This window comes from Ascidiella aspersa, chromosome 1, assembly GCF_963924565.1.
Source record: "Ascidiella aspersa chromosome 1, kaAscAspe10.2, whole genome shotgun sequence".
NCBI classification, from domain to species: Eukaryota; Metazoa; Chordata; class Ascidiacea; order Phlebobranchia; family Ascidiidae; genus Ascidiella; species Ascidiella aspersa.
Genome location: NC_139447.1, coordinates 34,259,407 through 34,284,940, shown reverse-complemented (window position 1 = coordinate 34,284,940; position 25,534 = coordinate 34,259,407). Strand labels below are relative to the sequence as shown.

The following is a 25,534-nucleotide window of genomic DNA, read 5'->3' as shown; positions in this document are numbered from 1 at the left end:
TGCTACCAAAATAATAGATTTATTGCACAAAATGTGCATCTTGGCCAGATTGGACGGTTAAGAAATAAAGATATTTGCCTAATCGCGAGTACGTTGAATCAGCTGACTGTAAAAATGACTCGTTTGCTTTTTCACAGTTGTATGCATAACCTTCACTGGAGATTGAAAAACATTCGCTTGAACCTAAATTTATATGGTCACCTAATATTTGAGAACAATTTTTGTTGTTTAAGGCGAAGAAAGAGCGAATTAAATCGGTGGTGCGCAAAGTAACAACTTTAACATGTGCGTATTTATATGTTATAAGATAAAAGCCCTATATAAAGAACGAATAACTTTGCCGGAGTATTGTTAATACACAAAAACACTTAGGGATAATAAGGCTTTATTGTCAGCCGTTGTGATTACTTGATATGGCCTCCAATAGCTCTGAAGGCAAGCGAAATAAACACAGAAGCGGCCCCTTCGGCTGGAGAACAGGCACTTGCCCTGTCGCCCAAGTAAAAGTGCCCCACTCCAACACGGTACTCAACACGTCTATGGCCGTGAAGCCAGAGCCGTATTTATTACTGTACTACTGATTTAATCGTTAAACGACTGCAAATAATAATCACCCACATAGCTTTGTGGGTGATTATTAACAAGTAGCCTATATAGAATCGATAAGCGTTAAGTTTTACCTAAAGGGATAGGTTGTCCGGGTAAAAATGCTTCAATTGTTGTAGATGTCTTGAAACTGGCTTGACAACGCGGTGGTGCGGCCTAACTTTGCAAAATATAGGTGCGTTATCGAACACGACCAGTTACCAACTGTTTTACAAAGCGAACAAAAACTTAAAGCGGTTCACACACGGGTCAACTGAAACACGGTCGTTTCTGCTAAACGACTAGGTATATTTTACCGCGATTACAGAATCACTACGACAAAGTTGTACTAATATACCTACTTCTACACTGAATCACAAAAATTACAAGTCATGAGGCTTATAGAGTGCAAGAAGTTATATAAGCAATAGTTATATTAATAGGCAGGTTACAATACGGTTGCTATAATTAGGAGTAACCACAACGAAAACAAAATACACCAACGCAGTTTTTCACAAAGCAAACATGCAATGGCCAAACAATTGAAACATAATTTTATTAATTTCGTCATACTTCTCAATAAAATAACAGAGCACAAGCTTCCTCGCGGGTTTTAAAATTGTTGAAATGCTAATTGGCAAAGCTATGCAACGTGCTTGAAACAGAACCGCAGATTATCATTGTCCACAGAAGTGATTTATACAAAGTGCAAAAAGAAGCAATACTAAAGGATTTTGTGCACTTTGGCGGATATACATATATACATAAACAATACGGCGTGCTGAAGTCGTCATTCAGTTTCACAATCCCTTTATGTAGCCAATTATACCACCTATGGCAGCCCCGAAAAGACGAAAGCCAGGGGGTGCAAAAAAGAACCCATAAGCGGCTCCTTTGGTTGCAGACCACAAGGCACTGCCCTGTTTGCGCAGCCAAGTTGACTTGTTATTCTCATTGTTGGCTTTGACTTGCTCAAACAGGGTTTCCAGTTGAGAGCTGCATGCCGCGAGCAATTTATTAGCCAGATCGTCGTACCCGCGCAGCTTTTCTCTGCATTCCTGCTTCAGTTCTTGGAGTACTTTGTCGTGCGCATCTTGCAACGCTGTCGGATCCACGTACTTGCCGTCGCAGAGCTGAAAGCAACGGTGTCAGGTTCATTGGAAAATTAGGGGCGCGAGAATAAATTGCGAGCAACAGCCCATTACTTAACACTAAATTTCCCTTTTTAAACGTCGATGTTTTTTGGTTATAAATTTAAATAGTGTCCTGCGTGATTTTTCAAAGAAAAACGAAATATAACTTTAAAACGTTTATTTACATTTCGAGTTAAGGTTTATTTCAAGAAGTAACTTAATTTACAACTTTAATGGAACAAGCCATCAGTAACTACATCAATAAAGAGGACACCAGAAAACAACGATTAACTACATTAATATTTAATATTATTGTTCACATAAAGTCCTACATTGGATTCATAACTATTTAAAAACAGAATATCACTTGTACATTGGAAATTAATACAGGTAAGCAAATATAAATATATCACGACTACAAACCAATATTTATTTTAAATTACGCAAGATTTAGCGTTCAGAACAAAATAATACCTCACAACACCACCGTAACATAAAATGAACAACCTGATTTTAAAGCATTTGCAGAAAACAACATCTTTTGTGCTGAAAAACGATTACAGTAAATCTGCTATACTAAACGTTACGGGGAAACAAAGAACAAACCATAGGTTTCACATATGGACTAAATAGGAAATCATGTGGACAATGTAACTAATGAATACATTGCTAATTGCTGCCAGGCATTGTTTCAATTGTAAAATTGTTCTTTCGGCAAAATTTCATTAAAGTATCAACGTTTAGACCACCTATCCTATTTGTTCGCCTATAGTTGCAATTATTTTGCCCTGTAGAAGATTGCCAGAATATGTGGTCGAAACGTTGGTACTGCTTGACTGCAAAAGCAATTTTTAAATTGAATGTAACTAATGTTGGTTTTATACAGCTAAACTTTATTATGTTTACTGGCAATGATTTTGAATTCGCTTTTTGATTAGGTACTAACACAAGGTTTAAAAATAGACCACAAAGCTGTCCACGATTATTTTTTATACACTTCAGTTTTTTCTTTACAAGGAAAAATGTTTCGGTCACACATAAATCAAGTCTTTATAAGAGTAGATTCACACAAGGGTTTTTCTTGCATTTGTTTGATCTAAAATCTAGTCCAAACTCTCCGGGGTCATTTTTCTTTCTTGTGAAGAGGATTGTTGTGGAGTATTTGACTTAGAGCTCCGAGGAGCCTGTCTTGTGTATGGAGGAGGGGCTTCGGTTTTATAAGATGCCGGCTTTTCAGGTTTAGGATCAACGCTTGTTGATGGGGAGAGAGATTCCCACTTTTGCTGGGTAAACTTGTCCAAGGCGGCATCTTGCTTCTTGTCACCTTCTTTGTCATCTGAAAATACGCCGCTCACCAAACTTGCAGCGCCAGCAAGTCCAGCCATTACTGCTCGTTTAGGATGGCTGATGTTGGTGAAGAACATCTGTGCGCCATGCATAAGTGCTTGTGGCAGTGCAGCTAACACTTTTCGAATCCAAATTGATGCGCCTTTCTTGTTGTTTTCTTTCAGTTTTGGAAGTTCCGCATCGGCATAGCGATGAAGTTTCTTTGATATCCGATCTGCAATTTCCTTGTTTCCAAGTGTTTGGTGGATTTTCGCATCACTCATTTCCAAAATTTTGCGGTGAAACTTTTCCAATTCTTCTGGTTCAACTGATCTTCCGTCACAAAGCTAAATTAATGAAGCCAGATTGGAAATTATAAAACCCTAGCAAGTTTTACAATCAAGAAAGCGGCCAAGGGTAAACAAAAAGTTGAAGGTATATGTAAGTAAGCTGGGTTTGATTTATAGCTAGTAAATACCGAATGCATTAGACCACACACTAAAAAAATTATTTTGAAAAACATTAAATCTTTGCAAAACTTACTTCATTCATAGTTTTTAGGTATTCTTCTTTGATATCTTCTAAGGCTTTATCTGCCTTCTCCACAACTCTTTGCTGAAAAAACAGAACGCAGTTTAAACTTTTGCAAACAAAATTTAAAGGAAAACAGTTGCCGGTTTATATTATTTACATATACTTATAATATATCTAAGGCTATTTTTCTGTATACATTTTGTCTTATAATACTGAATGTTTTAAATGTGTGTTGCATATTTCAAATATATGAACAAGCATGAATAAAAGAAATAAAGATGTTTTTAATTTACCACTTCTCATTTTTAAATCCAGCTTTCAATTATAACAAGAGAAAATAATATATATATATATATATATATATATATTTGGCGAATAGTTAAACACCATTTTTTTAGGTTTTTAACATAACAACTATGTCGTCAGAAGTAGGTATTAGAAATCTAATTTGGTTTGAACCTGTGCCTTACTTTTGCTAAACATGCTAGTTTCCTAGTGCAGTCATAAATTAATCATCAGCATCTGTCATGCAAATACTGACAATTGCACATCAAAATAAGATGCACCTTCTTTTTATGATTTACTCTTTCCGATGATTAAAGTTTGGAAAGAAAAGGCTTAACAGCATTTGCATGATTCTTAAATTGGGCCACTAAATGTGTCTACAGTTATGTATGATTCAAGAAAACAGTTGACAATCTTAATGCCAATTGAGAGAGCTTTAGAGCACAAAGAGTTTTAAAGTGAACATAAATCGTCTTCTTACTAGGAATTTTCTTGTTTAAAAGTATTGCTTGTCCCAAGCAGTTGTATTAGGCAATACAGCACTCCAGTACATTTATTTAAAAGGATATGACAACAAATACCTTGTTTTCTGCATTTCTTTCCTTAACTGCAACAAAGTGCTTTTCAATGTCCTCATCTAGCTTGCGATGAAATTCCTGAAAATCTGTTAGCGGTCGTTTGTCAGTGTTTCGTTCATAATCTTGAAGAGCTCCATTCTTGAGTTGTTCGTGTCTTCTGTTTAAGTATTGCTCTTCTTCAAATTTTTGTGATCCCTTAAAATAGGTTTTAAATACTTAAAAAAAAAAATGGAGAAATATAAAAGTATATTGGGTTACACAGCGACAAAAGTTGCATCTTTGAAAAGACAAATTTCTCCATTGACCTCTTCCAGTAATTTCATTTATACTAAGCCTGTTTAGTATAATTTTGTTGTCCAGATCAATATTACAACAAAACCTTTTTTGTTATAAATATCAAAATTGCACTAATTATATACACCTTAAGGGATATTTCACAAGCAACGTAACATGTATTAGCCTAACTACAAAAATATGTTTGTCTTAATAGGGTGATCTTATCAGAAAAACGACTTATGTATTATTTCCATATTTACATGTTTTGTTTATCGCTGTGGGCACTAGAAACCATTTTTCTTGTGTAAAACAGTAATATCTTTAAAAAAGTAAAATATTTTTGATGAATTGTTTACTCAAACACTAGTGAACCAAACAAATTTATTAATGCCGCCAAATATTCACGCTAAATTTTTTTCTCGCTGAAATCCCACACTAAAATAAGACAATATATAAGCCAAAAAGACAATTTTGTATTGGTAAATTCACAAGCCCAGTGATGTTTCATAATTAATGATGTCACCGGCGTGATTTTTGGCAAGCATTCCATGCCAAAGATCTCTGGCGGAAACACACTGGAATGCAATTGGGCCTGATTGCATTTCAGTCCCTTTCCGTTAGAGAAGTTGGGCATAAGATTAAGGTAAAAAAATATTTTTTGAGTCCCTATAATATATAGAATGCAATTAGGATGTGTGTAATTTAAAACTATTTTAAGCATTAATGATTATTCTTTAAATAACGATTGTAAAATTATTATTACTGTAATGCAAATATAATGACAACATGACCAAAAAATTGTTTGTTAAGTGAATGTTGAGTTTTGTATGTCTTTTTTGGCAACGCAGTGAAATCTTGAAATTGTATATTTGGTAAAAAAATTTAATTGTATAGTTTCGACAAAAATGATTCATTAGCTCTGTTGTGATTGTAGAGAAATGTCGCATATAATACCACCGTGTGGTTTATTGCACCCCATCCGTCAGAAATCAGTGCAGTTCTAAGCAAAAAGGTCTATGACAATCAGTGCATTCAAAGGATCAAAAAGTCCGACTTTTAGACTTTGATGTCTTGGACAATGCACTAAGTTGCATTAACAAATGTGCATAAGAAGATTAAATTTAACAATACTTGACCCAACCAAACCCAAACGCTAACCAGCGCCTTAACCCAAATAATGTGCGATAATTTAATAATTATAACGCTTCAGCTTCAGGACCCAATACCTCAATTTGTGACGTAATAATCTTAAATACAATGGACGAGAAACCATCTTATGCCCATCCGAGTTTGGGCTTTTTTCCCCAGCATTTAAAGAATTATTAAAATAACGCACATTATTTGGGTTAGGATTCGGGTTAGCGTTAGGGTTTAGGTGGGTCAAGTGTTATTAATCCTATCTCATATTTTTTGTTATTTTTTCTGAACTTTTAATGAATATTTTTCATTTATCTCCGCCGGGAGTTTACCTTAAGGTCCAAATCAGTGCATTGCCAGGACCTCAAAGTCTAGACTTTTCTGCCATTGGATGCCCTGATTGTCGTAGACCTTTTTGCTTAGAAATGCACTGATTTCTAACGGATCGGGTGTTTATTGTCGCCAATTTTTTTTGACCAACACACAGCTATCGCCAGACTTTGTGTACACACAAGTTCAGTCTTGCATGACCAACAGACGTAGTGGTCATGCCTGAGCAAATCCTTCAAATTAAGAACCAGAACGAAATAACTTTCTTGCCTTCTAAGACCCCGATGTACATGTTGTACTAGTTAAAACATGATTCACTTGTCTACCTATCAATTTAAATTGTCACTACTTCACACAAATAACGTGTTATTTAGTATAGAAATGTATTATGCACCGGTTTATGGTTGTTACCGATTGGTACGACTTTTAACGTTCGTATAGTTATTTTAAACTTGATTCGTATATTGCTAGATTGTTTTGGAATTAAATAATTTTTTAATTAAACATGTGATATGTTTTTAAAGTTAGCTCCCTACCAAAATGCTGGTAACGTTAGTTTTTCTGTTTTTAAACAGACATAAAATGGAGGCACAGCAGAACTTTTAATTTAAAAATAAGTAAATAAAGTCAGTTCAGTATTTGCCACGGCGAAAGTTTACAAGCCTAATCAGCACGTTTTAGTGAATTCAAAAACAAAAATGTAACTTTATCTGCTGGGATAAGAAGGTGATGTATCAAATGTTTTGTGTTGCCACGTCATGTTTTAACAGCTTTTGCCCTCGGGCTTACAGTTTTTCACGTGGCCCTCACAAAAGCCGTGCAATTCAGTCAATGGCTGCCCGATTTTTTATGTTGTGCCCTGCGGCAGTAAAAACTTTAACAGGCTACAATAGTGAAATTATTTGAGAAAGGTTAAATTATTTTCTGTCATTGATATAGTTGTGCTTCACAGTAAGTTATAGCAATTAAATGCAGTAGCTCTGCTGAACAGTAAATTAACTTAAAATTAAGTTGAGACCTTTATTGTATCAAGTATAAAAAAGTGCACACCTAAGACTTTATGAAAAATCTGTGCGCAAACCTGAATTAGTAAGTTGCACTACTTAATTTTTAAGTTTGAATTGTTGTAGAGTTCAGAACCTAGGGTATGGTTCACTCTTTTCAGGTATACAGTCCAGTCCATGTTTTAAGACAGGTGTAAAATCACAATTTTATTAAGCCAGTGCTCAATCACATCTTTTATTTATTTGTGTGCACCATTTTAATTTAAAAAAAAATTTGAATTTTTTAAACCTCAGATTCAGATGTTCAAACAAACATAATTTCACATCTTAAAATATGGTTTTAAAAAAAAAACTAAATGTTAAACTTAAAAATAACCTTCTAATTAAATCTATTATGGATTTTGTGTTGTTTTAATATTAAAAACTTGTAGGTCACAGTTTATTATTATGATAAAATGTATTATTCAAGTCATTCAGTTCTTTGATGTTGTATCTTTAAAAAATCAAGAACTATGATTTTAAAGTATTTGTATAAATTAATAATTTTTTATATATATTTAGGACCAATGAGGATGTTTCTGAAATTCATATCACTGTCACTTTTCATTTGTCTGAGTACAGCGGCTGAAAAGCAGAAGCGCTATTTGCTGTACGACTGCAATCCAGGTGAGGGCTTTAACCTTAGGAGAGATGTCTACATGAGAGTTGCCAATCTTGTGAAGGCAATGAGAGAAAGTGACGATTGTAAAAAATACGACTGGACTTTAGTTCTACCACCTTGGGGTAGAATTGGGTATCATTGGAAAGAAAGTGATATGGAACAGAGCAAAATCCCATGGTCAAAATTTTTCAATATAAAAAGTTTAGGCCTTCATGTTCCAGTTTTGGAGTACAGTGATTATGTCGAGGAAATTGGTGAACCAGCTATCGACGAAGTGTGGTATTTGCAAAACTACGCTGAAGGTTGGACGTCGGGAGAGTGGGTTGAAAAAATGCACCAGCGCGAGTGCCTAGAACCACCTGTTTACGAAACTGACGAGGACACCAACACAATCAGGGGCTGGTTCTGGGGTTATGAAGAAACATATGCCCACTCGTTTAAGTGCGTCTCTGTGCAGGGCCAATCTGACATCTTTATTAAACCTCTGTGCGGGACAAACACAACTGCAAAGTCCATCATGTTAGATCGTGCAGAAAACATGCTTCATGACATGTTCGGCGGCAAAAACTACTGGGACTGTCGGAGAAGTATGATCTTTTCTGATATGTTGATAAATGAGGCCAATCAATTTCGCAAAGAATTTTTGGACTCTGATGACATGAAAGACAAGACTGTCATCCCGCCGAATTGGAAAGACCACTCCTGCGAGGGGGTAACTGCTTTGGGGGGCCCATACATCGCTGCACATTTAAGAAGAAAAGATTTCCTCTATGCAAGAAAAGAATACGTGCCATCCTTAAAGACAGTTGCCGATCATCTTAAGAAGAAGATGGCTGAATTTCAAGTTGACAAGGTGTTCATCGCATCTGATGGTACTGAAGAAGAAATGGATGATCTGAAAAGCTTACTACCTGAGATGGTTATGTTTACACCTAGCAAAAAGCAAATGAAACAATATAAAATGGGCGGTGTTGCTATTATAGACCAAATAATTTGCTCACATGCACGCTATTTTATGGGCACAAAAGAATCGACATTCTCTTTTAGGATCCAGGAAGAGCGTGAAATCATGTGCTTTAACAGGGACCATACTTTTAACAGAATCTGTTCTGAATCCAAAGGTGATGACTGTGAACAACCTAGTCGTTGGAAAATTGTTTGGAAAGATGACAAGGAAATTTGGGAAAACCTATAACACCTAAAGCTAACATATATTAGTAAATGGTAGATTTTTTATTTCATAGATTTCTATTCAATATTTTTTTGTTTATGTGGTAAGACCAACTTACATAAATAAATGAAAAGCATTGTTTAAAATTCACCTTTGCTTTGTTTTTTTTAAATTCACTTGCCTCTGTTTATGAGATTACTGTTTGTTATTATTCGTTTTCATATAAAGATAGAAAATATATTTGGAAAATAAATAAATTCAAATATATGTTTTTGTAGGTTATTTTTCTTTACGCTTGCAAACTTAGCAGTAGTTTATTGTTTCCTAGATAAGCTATTATCAAAACATCTTGTCTTTGGAAATGTTATTTACAAAATAGGGCTGTGTCACCCTTTTTCTTGTAGTTTGATTTTTGAAAGCATACCTCTAACAAACATAAACTAAATTCACAAGTTATTAGAAAATTGAGTTATTTCTCATGCATCTTGTAAAAAACGTGGAAAAAGGGATTTTGCAGTTTGTTGGAAGATTTAACTTTCTGGACGTAGCTGTTTAAAGCAAAAAAAAATAATAATCAAAACAGATAATTTGACAAATCTAGCTGTAGCTCTGATTTAGTTTTACAAGTAAAAAAGATAATTTTTTTAGGTTGTGGACCAATCAGGAAAAACTTTCCTTGAGATATGAAATACAAATTGCAGTTGTTTTTGTCAAAGTTGTACAATAATTTACATTGGTTACCATTATATGTATAACCATTCATCAAACACTGTACTGTGGTTCACTTGCACTTAACATCATTATATATTGGATCTTTAATTAAAGTTCAAATTTACTTTTTTATCAAAGTACATTATAACATGTTGCGTAATTCAAGCCCGCGAAAAAAGTCAATAGGATACTCTTTTTTTTAAAGATTTATTGATCACTGATCGTTAATCGTAATGCTAACTTGAAAAATATAAAAAAGTAAGTTGTACTGGAATAAAAGTAAGCTGTACTAGAAGATTTCTATCACATAGTCTGCCTCTTTTTAGTTAAGTTACCTCGTCGATTCCTCGTTGGTAGAATATGTAGGCGTTGTTCTTTGCTTTCTCAAATCCATTTCGTGCCTTTTGCTGTAAAACAAAATAAACGAATTAGAAAGTGAATTTAATAACTAGAAGGTGACCCACATTTTTGAAATTATTTTATTGGTGTTTTCAGTTTCTGTAAAAAATGTCACGACGCTAAGTTTAAGTCTGTTAAACCTAAACCAGGGTCAATAGGAATCGAATTTGGCGCAGGTCTAGAATCCTGCCACACCGTTAAAACAATTTTCAAAGTAACGCACATTATTTGGGTTAGCGATTGGGTATTAGGCAGACTTGGACAACTAGATAATTCTAGTTTTCTAATTCTTTGAATTATTATTATTTTTTTTCTAATTCTTTGAAATTTATTATTAATAATATTGCTTAACCCACCCAAACCCAAACGCGCATCGTAACCCAAATAGTTGAGCTTGTTGTGGTAGGATTCCAGACCAGCGTCTCGAATTTAAACACGCATAACAAACTGGACAAAAGTGTCTTGCCTTCTGTTTAAAAATTGTATTTTGCTTTTCTGACGTAACAATGGGAAATTAAGTTCAAGGAAATTCGTAAAAAGTTTTTAAAAGTTGGGGACTTGTGGTAATTGTAATTCTTAAGTTTAATATGTAAACTGTTGCTACCAGGCATAGTAATACAAATACAAAAACAGCTCCTCTGGTAATTTTAATTCAAATCTAAAAATGGCTGAAGTTCAAATCTAAAATGATTCTAGTAAAGAATAAGGATAGATTTAGCGAAATATTTTTATGTATGTTTTTCTATCTATCAAGGTTTGTCTGCCAATCTGTCGGTACGAATTTTAGCGTTGTAAGGGATTTTTAACGAGGGATGGGAACATGCTTTATGAGAAACCAGCCTCCGTTATCTATTACCTTTACTAAACATCCCTGCATTTTATAACCACGAAAAATCACCAAATTAAAGTGCTTACAAAAATAAACCTGGCTAAAAATGCACAGCTACATCCTTTCTGGGTATACAAGTTGTTGTATAATACAACTAATTAGGAGTTTTAGATAGTGTATCTCTCCACGTTTCCTTCTTTCTGACGTCTGCCTTAGCATTATATATACACTTACCATCAGTGCCTTCTCTCTATGTTGAAAATGAATAAAGAGTTATTCGAAACGTTTAAAATGATACCTACTTCTGTATGGGCTTTGATATTCTTATTACGTCTTACTACAACCTCCAACCATTATGCTCCAAAACTTAGGAATTCTTTTGAAAAGTAACCGTCCGGCCGCCGTGAGTTAGCCTACCCCCAAGTTTTCGTTTCTACGCTTGATCATGTCGAATTCGTTGTCGAGAAATTCGTCCAGTTGTGAGCGGCAATGTTCAGCCAAAGCCTGGTTGTCTTGCGCTAATGACATGATGATTGCTTGGGCTTGTTTTTTGCCTTCACGATGTGCTTCTTTGAGACGAGATTCTTCTGTGTACTCAGAAATGCCGGCCTATAAAAAATATTAGCAACGGTTTGATGTGCTCTTAGTGTACGGTAGTGTATATCAGTGCCGGGTAGCCTATACTGTATATTCGGGTGTAAAACCGAATCAAAGCCAGGATGCACAACTGATAAGAGGTATACGAAGGGTGGGCCTATGTTAGGGGTTTCCAACATGTGGCACGCGACCTAATAAAAAATGGCACACAAGCCCCAGCCAATTTAAAATACTTAATTTCTTATCCAGCAAATTGTCAAAACATGCTTAATTTGTTATACAGCCAATGGTTATTGTTTATTCACAATATTAAACAATTTCGACAACTAACAATTACTTGTAACTGATATTATAACATTATACTGTAGTGGAGGCTAGCCTTTACATAGTTAGCCTACCTAAGCTTTTAGTTAAATATGAATGGTTTGCTTGATTAAATAAAGAAATGTTTTTTATGTGCAAATAAACGTTTTTATTACTTAAAAAAATCGCTTTCAATATTCTAAATTATTTATTAAACTTCGGCACGGGAAGAAGTTATAAGATAAAAAACTGGCACGCCGGCATGTTTGAGTTGGACACCCCTGGCCTATATGGATTAGGTCAGTATGTGTGCATGTCATACCTGTGTTATTTTCTTTTCATTTACGTGATCTGTGCTGCATTTTTTTACTACTAGCAACTACTCCGGTTCCTTCGTTTTGTGGCCAGATGTATTACCAATTAACATGGTTTTATATTAGTTTTTTTCTACTTTGGGTGCAAAGTAGTGAGGTGAACCTATACGAAGTTTTTAATAAGTTATTAAAGGTACACCACCGAAAAACGGTCGCAAAGCACTGTTTTCCCTGTGCGAAACTGTTTCAGTATACCCTGGTAAATAGAACTGATTTTAACAATACCGAGGCTAGTGTAATAGTTCTGTAGCCCACTACCTGCAGCCTATAGGTCAGGCCTATACTTACATCTTGCATTGCAGTATTGTATAAGTTCTTAGCCTGGTTCATTGCTTCAAGTGTCTTGGCATGCGCTAGTTTCTGCAAAACACAAGACAATTGTTGATTAGGAAAATGTATTTTAAAGTAGAAAGGCAAAAACGATTAACCAAGCATAAGCAACAGTGACGATGAAATGTATCTCCAATCGCAAGGTAAATATAATAAGGTTAATCAAAAAACACAGAGCTTGGTATTTCAAGTAGAAAAGTATTTATATAAATCACTTTGTTAATGTCGTTGGTCTGTTTCATCTTCCTTTGTTCTTCCCCGATTTTCCTTAGAAGTCTTTCCCGCTCTTCGTTTCTAAGATCAGTTCCTCTTCCGACTTCGGAGGAATCAAAAATTTCCAGCGCGTTTCTCTGCGATGTTTCGTGAGCATTTTCGAAATCGTGATCTTCCAGGAAAGTGTCCCTGCATTGCTGCAACGAAAGGAATGATTTTTTTTCTTATTACGAAATAGTTGGTGCTAAATAAGGTGTGCTTTGTTGTTTTTTACAAAATACTTTAGTGCCGCTGGGGAATAAATTACTGCATGCCAAAAGATGGTTTAAATCCGGTTAAGAAAGGACTCTGTGCTGGTTACCGCTGTTAAGAAATGTGTTATTGCTTGTTAACAAATGGTTTGTGTTAGTTTGGGGCGTGTTGAGAAATAAAATAGTCCTTGTTGTTTGATAGCAGAGTCTCCATAATATTGTTTATAGTTGTAGCCTATTTGTCCTACTTGTAACTTATATATCACGTCTTTGTGGCAAAAGACAAATTTTCTCTCTATAATGTATATTTGGCTATGTTTCCACCGTACTATAGCAGAAGAAAAAGTTCGATATAAACACACAAAGTTCAAGTTTTGAAGCAATTTAGCCTATATGTTTCAGCAACAGAAGTGAAACACGCGAATATCTGTTACCTCGTCCATTCCTTTTGCGTAAGCATCGAGGGCCGCAAACTTTTGACTCTCGATCCCACGTCGCAACTCGTCCTACATAACAAAAAAAATATTAGCTTACGGGTCATTTAATGGCATTGAAGATGTTTAAAACGGTATGTATATTGCTTTATATGCTTTAGATTAAAATATTTTAAACGTCATTATAGATCAGTGGTTCTCAACCTTTTTTATCTTACGGACCGGTACAATTTCAAAACAAATTTTGCGGATCGGTTGACCTTCAAATATCAAAATCAACCCAAAATGCAAATATGACAAAAGTATGCAACTAAAAAGCTCCGCGGACCGGCGGTTGAGAACCACCGTTATAGATTATATTAAGGGCATTTTTGGGGGGGAGGAATGACTTTTAACACGATATCAGAAAATTACTTTAAAACGTGACATCATAAAAAGTACAAACATGTGCAGCACTAGAAGCACTGGAGTATAAGATTAACCGAATTTGCATAGAATGAAATTGTATTAAAATGTTTTTTCCTATCCTTATTGTGGAACTGAAAGATTTATTTTCAGTCATATCAGGTAACACAAAAAAAATTATATTTAAATGAACCTCTTCCTGGCGAGAATAATACTGTACTTGTTTTCGCAAGAAAGGTGCAATGACAAAACCCGCTGCACGCTAATGGGTATTCCCTATGCAGCTTACACTTCGCGTGACGTGAATAGAAAAAGGCAATATTACCCTTCTGTGGTTGTTTCCCTCTCTGAAGCGCTTGAGTGCTTGCTCCATAAGCTCGACGAGCTTGTCTTTGTATTTCTTCACGAACTTTGGCGGACATTCTCTAGTGTTTTGCTTGTACAAGGCCAAGGCGGCTTTACGGCTCTCATCATCCGCTCGGCGAAATTCCTCGCCATCCATGAATTCGCCATTGGCAAACTGGTTTCATATTAAGTTAACCAGTCAAGCTTTTTAAATTTAAAGTTTGAACGCTTTTTATCTCATCGGCATGTTAACATGCAAGAAACGATGCTTACAGCTGTAAAAAAAACGACATGGAATCCAACCGCATGCTTTTACGTCTGTGTTACGGCTCTAAGTGCAACCCGAACACAACCCGAACTACAAGCAGGCTATAAACTGACAATAGCTCGTAACTTTTATGGATGCCGTGTTGTAAAACGCCAAGATGGAATTAGGTTTAGCTTTGCTACTGTGTTTGGGTGTAATAAAAGACAGTTTGAAACTAAAACGAATAGTTGTAAATGGATTTTAAATTGTGTTATTTGCAACCTTTCGAGAAACCATTGATTTAGTTCTTATTAGTGATAGTTGTGACGTTTATCGTTTCATTACACTGACAATGTACAACTGCAGAAGTAAACTCACAGTTTCGAGGCTGGTTAAATATTGTTGTTCGGCTTCTGCTACAACATCACGAACTTGATTTTTCATCCTTTCCTGAAATACCATTCATTGTAAACAAGGATGAAGACACGGTTTAAAATTAACGTGTTAAAAAATTATTCTGTGACAACTCGAATTAAAGTATTTAAAGTGTTGAAATTGTTAGCTAGTAATAGAAAATTGTATAAATATGTAAGCACTTTATACTTGGAGGTTACGTAGGAATATAACTTCTACATATTACACTTTTAACTTTCGGTTCTATAACAATTCAGCGGCTGATTCTACTTGGGACCATAATTGTCAAAAAAGCTCAACATTAAGTTTAGCGCGGCCGTAAAATTTACCATTTGAGCGATGTTAGTTTGCTCGTGGACAGCAAACTGCTGGTTTATTAGATCGATCAAGTTCCGTCTGGACTTGGTAATAAATGAATCGTCTCCGAGCTTGGGAAGACCGTCGTATTGAGACAAGGCCAGTTGCATGTTGTTTTCGTGCCGTTTACAAAGTTTTTGGCCTTCCAAGAAACCAACCTGCTCAAAAACCTGCACCAAGCAACATAAAAACAAAACTGAAATAAAAAAAAATCATAACTGAAATGAAATGCATCTGGACAACCCGTAATTTTAGTGTTTCAGCTTGTTTTTGTTACCGCAGAGCATCGGTTGGGAAATGTGTAATATGCCAAGGGCAAAGCGGTATTTGGTAAGTTTAGTCCTAGGTGTTTAAAAGATAGGTTTGACTCTTTACCAACCTTGCTCATTTCTTTCGCGTAGGTTTCCTTGCATTGTTGAATGACGGTGATCATGGCAGCTTTTGCGCTGGCCTGCAAACAGAAAAAACAGTGTGGGCTTGGTTTCTCTATAGTCAGTGCGCATTATCGCGTAGGAGATACGGTGTACAGCGAGTGGGCGCCGATGTCGATTTATTACCGCTTACTTTAATTCACCAAGAAAAGTCTAAACAATGGCTAGGCAAGAAACGCTACCAAAACTTTTTTTTTTTTTTTTTTTTTTTGATTTCTTTATTTTGTGAGTTTAACGCATATTGTTAACTTTAAACAGCGAAAGAACGAGCACAACTTTATTTTTCTTTTCACGCCACTGATGTGCAAACATTTTCGACTCACAGCTTCCCGATTTTAAAGTTCGGAGTAGGCATAACCAAGTTTGGCGGTTCTCAACGGTGGAAAAAACGTATCATAATACACCTGGTTTATTTACCAACAATAATAATTAGGCCTACTCTGGTTTGACTCACTTCTTATAAAATCCCATTTTTTTACATTAAACTACCTATGTTTTGACTATTTTCTTTAAATATACGCGCGAACTCTAAACCAAGGCCCGGTATACCTGCAAAATATTGCCAACTTTAGGCATCGATCCACTTTTAAACACCTCGAAGTAAGCCAGCATAAAGTTGATCAGATCTCTCCCGTTGACAATATTGCCATTGAATCTCTTGATGACGATTGTTTGGGGTGAAAACAGATGCTGAACAAGCTCATCCAAGTGGTGCAAAAACTTCGGATCAACATCTGTAAGGATAAAACGTTCATTTACAATATTTGTTGGAACATGCAAACAAATAATAACGGTTGGATTCCGGTAATCGCATGATTGGTTTACATATGCAAATTAATTACAACTTTCAAACTCGTATAAACGGATGACCTACATCCAGGACTGCGGATCAGTCAAAAATAACCCGGGTCCAATTCTCGAGTCCAAATCCAGCCAATAAAATAAAACCGAGTTGGACTCCGGAGCCCCGAGTCCGGCTAAATGTGCGATTTCGTCGAGTCCCGAGCCCGGCTCCGACTCTACAGCATGCCTTTCACCAATTTACGAAACTTAAATAAGGTGTATATTCAGAATTTCTCCCGGCCATAACAGTTTTAAAATTAGGTACTGCGCATGCGCACGTCGTACTCTGGACTCGGATAGTTTTACGTAGTCTTATTCGAGTCACGATTCTGACTCCAGCAAAACAAAACGACTCCGTCAAGTCCCGAGTCAGACTCAGAATCGCATCTATGGCCACATCTGTACATTTTTATAGCATTTCATTTTATAGTTTACCTTTTAGTCGCAGAGAACTTCCCTGGCTTTTTCCCCTGACGGCCACTGTCTGTCCAGGATAGGGCATCAGAAAACAGGAAACGTCCTCGTAGGAATTCGTTAAGTTTTCCCGGACCGATTCCAAGTCTTTGTGTTTCATTTTCAAAGTGAGTAACTTGTTCAAAACACTTCTACCGCCTTTCGTGCCGAAAGAGACTTCTGGGTCTGGCCAATCACGAACCAGAAACAGCAAATTCTGTAGATAAGGTAAGTAAATTTAATTAAACACCAAGTGACCGAACATGATCTTCCCAAAAGAGGATCATACTACGATGTAAATTAGTCTTTCCCGAAATAGTTTTAAATTTTGTTTTGCCCAGTAAGAGCATGTGGCGTCATATACAGGAAATTTATGTATGGTAGCATATTTCTTTCTTTTATATTGTAATCCTTTGCTCATAGCGTAAAATCAAGGCGACATGTTTTCTTTTATATTAAAAGTTTTACCAATTCAACCAAATAAAACCATTTTTTGTGCTTCGCCCCATTAAGCTCTTTTTGACGCTGAGAATGACAATTGTTATTAGGATTATTTATGTTTGGATGCAATCTAAAAAATTCTGGATCTGCCCCGAGTTATTAGTAGCGTGCTTATTTTTTGGTTTTAGCAGATGGTAACCCTGGTTATAAGCCTGTGAATCTTAGAAGCATTTGAGACAGTAAACAGCTTTGATCTTACCTGGAAAGGTTTTCCCTCAAGCTTGCGAGTTTTGAATGCTGCTTTGCCGTAATCGGTGAACAACTGAAATAATAAAGTTAAAAATATTATGCGATATACGATTTAAAACAAAAATAGTCTCATCATTTTTATCTTTTGTTTTTTACCTGCAAATGCTGAAGCGAATCTTCTTGTATCTGTTGCATAACGTTGTAGATTTGCACGGAACTTATCATTGTGCTCAAAGCAAAAATGACCGAGCACCCTTGGACCGGAGTGTTGTGATCGAACGAACCTTGTGTATCCATCAGAAACAAGGCAACCTGAAAGCACAACATATCACAGAGTTTCAAATAAGTAATCTTATAATTTCTTAAGTACCAGTCAATTGTTACTTAAAAATAGAACGTTAAATTACTGTACAATTAATGGCAATTTTGGGACTTGCAACACATGCCACTTGAAAAATAGTGACCTCATTATATTGGTATAAAGGTTTTTGGTTGGGTCGCTACAAATGAATTGTTAAATAATAAACAAGTTGACATAATTATGGTTATCTATGTTAATACTTATTCAAGTTTGTTGGTACTAGAGCCTTTTTAGCATGCCTGTACCTTCTTACCTCGCCACTCGGTGTTTTTATGAAAAACGGTTCATCCCAGAGCCAGACTCCCTGTGTGTCTCGATCATGTCCGCCTCTCCAACCAAAACCTTTCCGCACCTCCTCGTTTTTGTTGGAAAGCCAGTTGTTAGACTGTAACCACAGTATATGCTATTAAGACCATGAAAACACTGTTCAATTATAATTAACATGGAAAAATTCTCAAAATATAATCAACGTGGGAACACTCTCGTATAGCTTATTAACTCAGGCTTGGGACAATGCAAGAATTATACGAAAAGTGGCTCAAAAGAAGACTTTTGATGGCCTGTTTAAGATCCGACATTTTAAACCTGTTGGGAATTTAAACCTTTGGAAACAGTTGATAATTTGTAAAGAACTGACCAAGCCTTCCTAGGTTAACTGGCAGTTTTGTTTAGCCGTTTGTTCAACCTAACTCTTCGTATGCCGTGTGGAAACACTCCATTAATTTATAAACATACCGGTATCGTTTTCCATTTCAGTTGGGTTGACAAGCATTTCTAATTGTTACAGTTTTTTATTATAGTGGGAAACTATTGCATTATCAGTATGTAACATTTATGTAACAATATCACAAATCCGTAAGAATTAGATGTGTTGTGTCCTATTGACTATGTCAGTAGGTACGATAGTAGTGAAGATACAGGTTTTATGTAATTTTATTCGTTTCGTCAAATCTCATGTGGGTCGCACAATTAAACTTGCATTAAAAGTGGGTCGCAAACTAAAAAATGTCGGGTAGCACTGGTATAAGCTAATGCAACACATACACATACGTAGTTTATTTGAATGGGAGCACACAGCAATACAGTGTCTAAAGCGGATCTATCTATTATACCATAAGTGGCTGTTCTATTATGGACATTTGGACGCCTCTGTTTTGGCAGTGAACTATTTTTAATTGTTTGGGGAAGGTAAGGGTCGGTAACAACTGAAGTTATAGTTTTGGCGGCTAACCTGTCCTTTCTTTTGGAACCACAGGTACCGAAGAAACAGGTTCAGCATGAAGGACTTCCCTTTGCGGAATGCACCAGCCAAGGAATACACAGCAACTGGTACGTCAGCAACTTGACCAAACACCCGTTCAAGCTCGTTGGAGTCCATTTCAAACGAACCATTCCGACCAGGGCGTACAATTTGGACAGCACTATAACGTCCAGAGCGTTCTGTATTGAAACAGCATAAGGCAAATTAAAACTATAAACTAGTGGCCTTAGAACATGATGCCACAGGGGACATCTGCGTTTTTTAAATGTTTCATGTCAAATTATATTCTAAATGTTACGCTGATTCAAACCACTCTGTTAAAATGTAGGCTACCTGCATCGTTATAATACGGAAAGTTACATAAAATACAAATTTGTCGACAAAAAATCTAATCGAATTATATAATTAATGTTAGATTACGGGAAAATAATCATATTTTATAAAAGCAAGTGATCTGTTTTTTTAACTTTTTTATTTATAAATGTTAAGTAACTGACATATGCATCCTTATAATAAAGGATCCACCGGTTGAAAAGCCTATATGTTACACAAAGATGCTTCAAAATACGATAAGACAACTTACGTTGACCTTGAGGCTGCGAATAGGCGCTTGAAGATTGGGGAATATCATGTTCTGGTTCATAGTAGTCGTCCTGGTGCGATTCATACGAGGGTGTGTAGTAAGACCCGCTCGGTTGACTACCTGCGTAACACAACGGTTGATTTTAAACCAACCACTGCAAGCGAAAACGTGGTGGACATTTATTGAATCGACCTTGTGGTACCCATTTACACTTACTGCTGATAGGGTTGTTGAACATATACTCGGTTAAAAGCTCCATGGATGCTTGGGAGGGTGAAGCGCCTGTGAAAATATGCAATAGTATTTGAGTAAAATGTTAGGTAATATGACGTCGAATAACTTCGTTACATGTGCGATATAACGGCGGTTAAACTAAGGCGAAGTACAGGGTTGGCTAACCAGTAAGAGACTATAAAGAGCCGCATTGGTTACTTCCGCGAAGGGCCACAACTTCATAATTATAGCAAGCGCAGCGAATTGTTGTTATTGCCTGAGTGACAAAGCAGACTTTATTGCTTAAAAACGCAGCGGCGCTGGTTCATACATTAATTACCATTTACGGTTAACGCGAAGTTTAATTCTGCAAGTATTCTTATCGTTGATTTGTAAGCCAAGTTTTTTATACAAAACGAGGTTAATTACAAAGCTTCAGTTACTCTTTCAAAGTATCGAACAGATTTTGCAGAACGCCATATGCAAGGATTATGTATTTAGCTTGATAAATGCCTTTAGTGAAACATGTACTGTACTAAATTCTAACTTTTCGTGAAACATGTATCCAATGACGAATATTTAATTTTATTGTTTGTCATATCTGGTAGAAACCCTACAATAAAGCAACACAACCGATTCCACATAAGCGGCAGGTTCGAATGTATTGATCTATAGTAAAGTCAATGTTGACAGAACAGAGAATGCCTTGTACGTAGGCTGCCCTACTTAAAAGCCAAGGCTTCTCGGCTAAACTAGCTAATCATAAGACTTTCTGTATATCGTTCAAAAACGAAAGTACAGTGCCAAGGAAGCTTATTATTGAGGGGCCTACAACAAAGCACATATAGACAACGCACTGAAGTCACACATAAAGCTATGTCACCGTAATACTCGCTTCTCTGCAACGGAAATAAATTGCCAGTGGCTTTGCAGTTACCTGTATCGTTGACAGCCTTTCGTATTTGCTGTTCGTTGAATCCCATCTCTTTCAACTTCTCTATATAATCGTCAGACGAATCGTCCATTTGATCCCACGGCGTGTACGACATACTTGCAGCGCAGTGTTTACTGCTATAACAAATGCAATCAAACGATAAAAAGGAAATGAAATCGAAATTGCTTCAGTTCTCAATATTCGCTGAAATAGAATAACAACGTTCTAAATAGCAACATGTTTTTCTATACTGGCCTTGCTTGAACTACAATCCAGGTTAAGCTGACTGCTTTTCGTTAAGCCTTTCCGAAGGCATCCGGTGTAGGCTAATACATATATAATAATTGCCGTTTTTTGTTGGTCAGTACGACTCCAGAATGACTTCATAAATAGACATATTGTGTGTGTGAGCGTTTATATAGCAACATTTTAGCAAACAAAGCCAATGTGCCGAAATAGCTAAAGTGACTGAAGGTCAAATCTGGACGAATTTAAAACAAGCATTGCTTTGGTCTGTTTGATCAACAGCAAAGCGTCTGATCAGCACTAAACTGAGACAGAATACGCTCGGTACATATTTTCACACAAAATTAGGCAAGGATGCATTGCACACGCTATGAACAAAACGCAAAACGAACACTGGCGCTGTACAGGCAACAAGTAGTTCCTCTTCGGTTGGTTCCTCTTTTCCGATTTGAAACGTAATGAAAAAGGTTTTTTTGAACCGTTAGGTGATTTCCCCATCAACAAAGCCGAGGTGGTTACCCGTCGCTCGGGTATTTCAACGACTGGATGTCCCAGCCTTGTATCGCGACAAAGAAAGTTAAACGGGAGAGCAAATCTGATGTTTGCCTGGTAACTCAGGTTACTTGTTGGAAAACAATAAACGCATAGGTTAATGTTATAAGTGTTATACATTACACAGGTGTTATTGATTTGCCTGCAAGAGTGGATCGATGGGCATCAGAATACACCGCCAAACTATATTTTCGTATATTTTTTTATCTTCTTGCATTTTTAAACCTGTCTGACGAAGCTAAATAAAAACTCTTCAACATTTTAAAATGTGCCTATTTAAAGTAAATAAACTTATGTGTTGTAGTCCTTTTTTAAACTTCTATTGCATGTTCTCTCACGGGTTTAATCAAAAACTACTTTCTTACGTCTAGCAGTTCAATGACTTCACGGTGTTACAAGAATCTTTTTACGTCACTCTGACCATTGTATGGCAAACCCTTCAAAAATTGCGTGATTATCCCCTGGTTGTGACCATCATGGTGTTTCCACCTGAATATCCCATGGTTTTTCCCCTGTACACAACATGGTGTTTCCCCCTGAAAAGAGGGCCGCAAAGCACCAGAACATTTCGGTAATCATAAACTAGTGCTATCAGAAGTAGTTTATTGCCATTCTACTGTTGCTCCAAACCTTGCAAAAAATATACGGTACGGCGTGAAATTGTTTAATTTTTTATGGAATCCACTTTGAATTGCTGGTTGCTAGGATATAATTTATTTTCACAGGCGACAACATCTAATGTTTGGCTTCAACTATGTTTACCGCGCCCTATCACTTTATTTAATTTGACTATTTATGAGCAAGTGAGCCACTATTAAACTTAACTGTTTGATTATATAAAATTTATATACATGGCATTCTGAGAATAAAAGCAGCCATGAAACCTTCTATATACATGAAGTACGTAATAAAAGTACGGCGTTCAGATGTAATGTTTTTACGTTTGATCCGTTGGTATGCTTGTTTGTGTTGTACATGAACCATACATGCAGACATTATTGTAATAAGCTGCAACCAACGAAGTAGCACTCTTATGCTTTTGCTGACCTTGCTGTTACTGGGAATTTTGCTGAAACTTATGTTGGGGAATAGAAGAGAATATTAGCAAATTGAAAGAAAAAAAGAAAATGGGACAAATAAAAATCTGCAAATCGGAAAACGAAAACCAAATCGATAGCAAAACATATAATAGTACTTTAAAATTAATATTGCAGAACTTGCAGAACTTGCCAAACCTTTTTTCCAGTGTAGGGCGCTAAAGTGTCTTAGATTAGAAGAACTTGGCCTTGTTTTTTTCGTAAGCTATTATCACAATTTGTTAAGCCTTCCTTTTTATTTATTGACATTTTAAGACGTCGGATTGGCAAACGCCTTGAAAATGTTTACGACCGATCATGTTCATAATTTTTACTAATTTGAATAAATAATTTTCGTTATGAACTTGTCGTTTTTAAGACACCTGAATTAAAGTAGGATATCGTGAGACACCCTGCAGGCCTACAACACCTGCTAAGGTAACGAAGGCATCTGTAATTCAGTCCTAAAGAACATGAATTAGCAAAACGGTAAAGTATTTTATTACCTCTTTTTTATTCGTATAACTAACTCAAAAAACACTAAATGAAAATGACTACGAAGATAAAAACAAAAACAAGGAAGATGACAAAATTTATAAAAGTACTTTAAATCTAAATTTGCAGCACTTGTAAAATCCACGTCCAGTGTAGGCGGTAAAGAGTCATAGACAAACTTGAACTTGTCCTCTTTCGTAAGCCATTACCACAATTTCTAAACCTTCTTTTTTATTTGCATTTTTAGACGTCGAATTGGCAAACGCCTTGATAATTTTAACGTTCGATCATGTTCTAATTCATATTGTTAATGTAGAATACTGATAGAGACCCTACAGCGCCTCCTAATGTCACACAGGCATCTAATTCGCACCAAAGGAACATACATTAGCCAAACGGTGAAGTGCTGAGAAGCATATTTTATTACCTGTTTTTTATTCGGTGTCCTGACTTAAACAGTGTTGCTATAAAATAAAGCTAAATCCACATTACAGAGCTTCTTATTTACCTTAATTCTTATTAACTCAATTCAAATTGCCAATAGAGTCTATTTGCTGAAATCGCACGAAAAACTTCCCCTTTTTCAATTTTTTTGTATTTTCTTGAAATCAAATATGTATTATTTTTCTGTTCTAAGCGACAAAATGGTTATTTCGTCGTAACTTTTTGAATTTCGACGCAACATAAAAAACTTATAGTAAATATATAGACTTATCACTTTAACTGAGGATGACACAAGTTCTTATCGAAAAGTCATATTCGAGATGCTGTCGATTTACTCGACCTTTTTGGCTTTGGAATTCTTTCTGAAGACCTATATTTTTTATAACAAAATATTAGGTTTGGCATGGACATGTAGTTTTGTTGTTAAGTTAGACAGATCCTTTGCCGACGCGTCTCACCTCATTAAAACAATCAACGTTACATATAGGTAGGCACTTGGTCTATTTTGGCGGCGAAACACGTTAAACGCACGTTCACGACAATAGAAAAACAGCGCGCGAAAAAAATTACAAAAGTCTATCTTGAAAACGGCAAATAAATAAGGCGAAAGTTACCCAGGAGCGCCGACAAGTGTCGACTAAAGAAAGCAAAAAAAAAACAGAAAAAAGACGCAAAAGTGCAAGAAGCAATGGCAAGAGACACAGAGCGTTATGAAAAAGACTTTGAAAACGAAACGAGGCTTTGTCCCGATTTGTACGATAATTCAAGCTTTTGTTCTCTTTCAATCACAGGTAAACACAAGTCAAGTCAAAATGCTTAAGAAATGTTTTATTAAATAACAATATTCAAAATATAAATGGGTGTTATCTTACTCGTTTCGAATCATCATAAAAGCTAACTAACGCGTAGAAGGTACAACACATTATTCATTACTCTAACCAAAATCTATTAAACATGTAAGGATTTTATAACTTGTTCTTGATACTCCTTACGAGTTTTTGTGTTAATATTTGGCTTTGTTCACTGAGAAAAAAGTTAAAAAAGTATTTTCGTATTCTGTAATTTTGGTTAAGAAAGTTTTAAGATAGCATAACTCTTCCACTCAAGTATGTGAAAGTTAATCATAGTTGCCATAACTTCCGTATAGTTACAGAAGTAGGCTATAAAATGCTTTGAAAATTGGAGACCGTTTTTGTTCCAAGCTAAAAGGCGGCGTTAAAAGGAGATAACGAAGCATCAACAAAGGCACGTTATAAACACGCAGCGTCGAAAAACTACTTTCTGTTTCCTGCGCAAATCGCTGAGTCAGCATCAGCCAAAAGCTGTCCGCAAGGTGGCGCCACGCGGCCATAACGTGTCAAGCCGCTTGTGACGTCACAATAGGAGCTCTTCACGTGTCTGTGGAAATAATTAATAAAGGTTAATAGTGCAAAGCTAAAATTCTTCTTTTAGCTACCGTTTAGGCTGAGCTTTGGCTTTTTTGTCTTAGCCAAAATTAATGTTCGAAGAAAAACATAAGGATTTGTCATTTTTCTACAATTTTTGTTTCTTTGTTGTGTTAATCCTATCACAATTAATTGCGTTTCAGGACTACTTTTGAAAAAAATTGAGATATGGCGGTACGTTTTCAACCTACTATAAAACGAATAAAAAGTTTTTCTCTTGAACCAAATTCTTTCAAATGTTCACCCCTTCTAACTTCGTCCGTTTCAAAACTTACATC

At 36.0% G+C, this 25,534-nt stretch overlaps 4 protein-coding genes across 5 annotated transcripts in view; 1 reads left to right on the top strand and 3 right to left on the bottom strand.

Annotated features, from left to right (window-relative positions):
- Positions 1-722: 722 nt before the first annotated feature.
- Positions 723-15,420, bottom strand: LOC146169932 (uncharacterized). Of its 2 annotated transcripts, none has more exons than XM_083381095.1 (11): positions 15,202-15,420; positions 14,837-14,908; positions 14,192-14,386; positions 13,462-13,533; positions 12,779-12,973; positions 12,522-12,593; positions 11,377-11,568; positions 10,067-10,138; positions 4,445-4,636; positions 3,588-3,659; positions 723-1,718 (listed from the first exon to the last, which is right to left on the bottom strand). In XM_083381095.1, exons 1-11 carry the CDS (start codon positions 15,337-15,339, stop codon positions 1,386-1,388), a joined length of 1,605 nt encoding a protein of 534 aa, XP_083237221.1. In that variant the 5' UTR covers positions 15,340-15,420; the 3' UTR covers positions 723-1,385. The 2 variants fall into 2 exon arrangements, with proteins under 2 accessions (XP_083237221.1, XP_083237213.1); XM_083381087.1 differs by lacking the exon at positions 723-1,718 and adding an exon at positions 2,128-3,391 and having other exon boundaries at positions 15,202-15,419.
- On the top strand, positions 7,677-9,290 carry LOC146169933 (GDP-fucose protein O-fucosyltransferase 2-like). Its single transcript, XM_083381107.1, has one exon. It carries the CDS (start codon positions 7,701-7,703, stop codon positions 9,042-9,044), a length of 1,344 nt encoding a protein of 447 aa, XP_083237233.1. The 5' UTR covers positions 7,677-7,700; the 3' UTR covers positions 9,045-9,290.
- Positions 15,421-15,441: 21 nt separating the features above from the next.
- Positions 15,442-21,523, bottom strand: LOC146169931 (atlastin-2-like). The gene is made up of 11 exons (XM_083387872.1): positions 21,002-21,523; positions 20,068-20,133; positions 19,852-19,971; positions 19,239-19,447; positions 18,261-18,392; positions 17,803-17,997; positions 17,657-17,719; positions 16,939-17,173; positions 16,210-16,394; positions 15,609-15,680; positions 15,442-15,447 (listed from the first exon to the last, which is right to left on the bottom strand). The coding sequence occupies exons 1-11, from the start codon at positions 21,111-21,113 to the stop codon at positions 15,442-15,444; spliced, it is 1,395 nt and encodes a 464-aa protein (XP_083243998.1). The 5' UTR covers positions 21,114-21,523.
- Positions 21,524-24,288: 2,765 nt separating this feature from the next.
- The window catches only part of LOC146169930 (thrombospondin-1-like), a 28,849-nt gene continuing 27,603 nt past the window's right edge, over positions 24,289-25,534 (bottom strand). The window contains exon 23 of the mRNA XM_083394502.1: positions 24,289-25,209. Coding sequence (XP_083250628.1) covers positions 25,202-25,209 — 8 coding nt within the window. The 3' untranslated portion in view covers positions 24,289-25,201. The remainder of the gene's footprint in view (positions 25,210-25,534) is intronic.

Excerpts from the sequence above, each read along its gene's own strand:
- LOC146169933 (XM_083381107.1), top strand. The coding sequence starts at position 7,701 with ATGATTTTAAAGTATTTGTATAAATTAATAATTTTTTATATATATTTA.
- LOC146169932 (XM_083381087.1), bottom strand. The coding sequence starts at position 15,339 with ATGCAACTGGCCTTGTCTCAATACGACGGTCTTCCCAAGCTCGGAGAC. Across the intron at positions 14,387-14,836 it reads ATTTAACCAGCCTCGAAACT|TTTGCCAATGGCGAATTCAT; the intron begins GTGAGTTTACTT and ends ATATGAAACCAG. Across the intron at positions 12,974-13,461 it reads ACGCAAAAGGAATGGACGAG|CAATGCAGGGACACTTTCCT; the intron begins GTAACAGATATT and ends CTTTCGTTGCAG.
- LOC146169931 (XM_083387872.1), bottom strand. The coding sequence starts at position 21,113 with ATGTCGTACACGCCGTGGGATCAAATGGACGATTCGTCTGACGATTAT. Across the intron at positions 16,395-16,938 it reads AAGTTCTCTGCGACTAAAAG|ATGTTGATCCGAAGTTTTTG; the intron begins GTAAACTATAAA and ends TTATCCTTACAG. Across the intron at positions 15,681-16,209 it reads AAGTTGGCAATATTTTGCAG|GCCAGCGCAAAAGCTGCCAT; the intron begins GTATACCGGGCC and ends TTCTGTTTGCAG.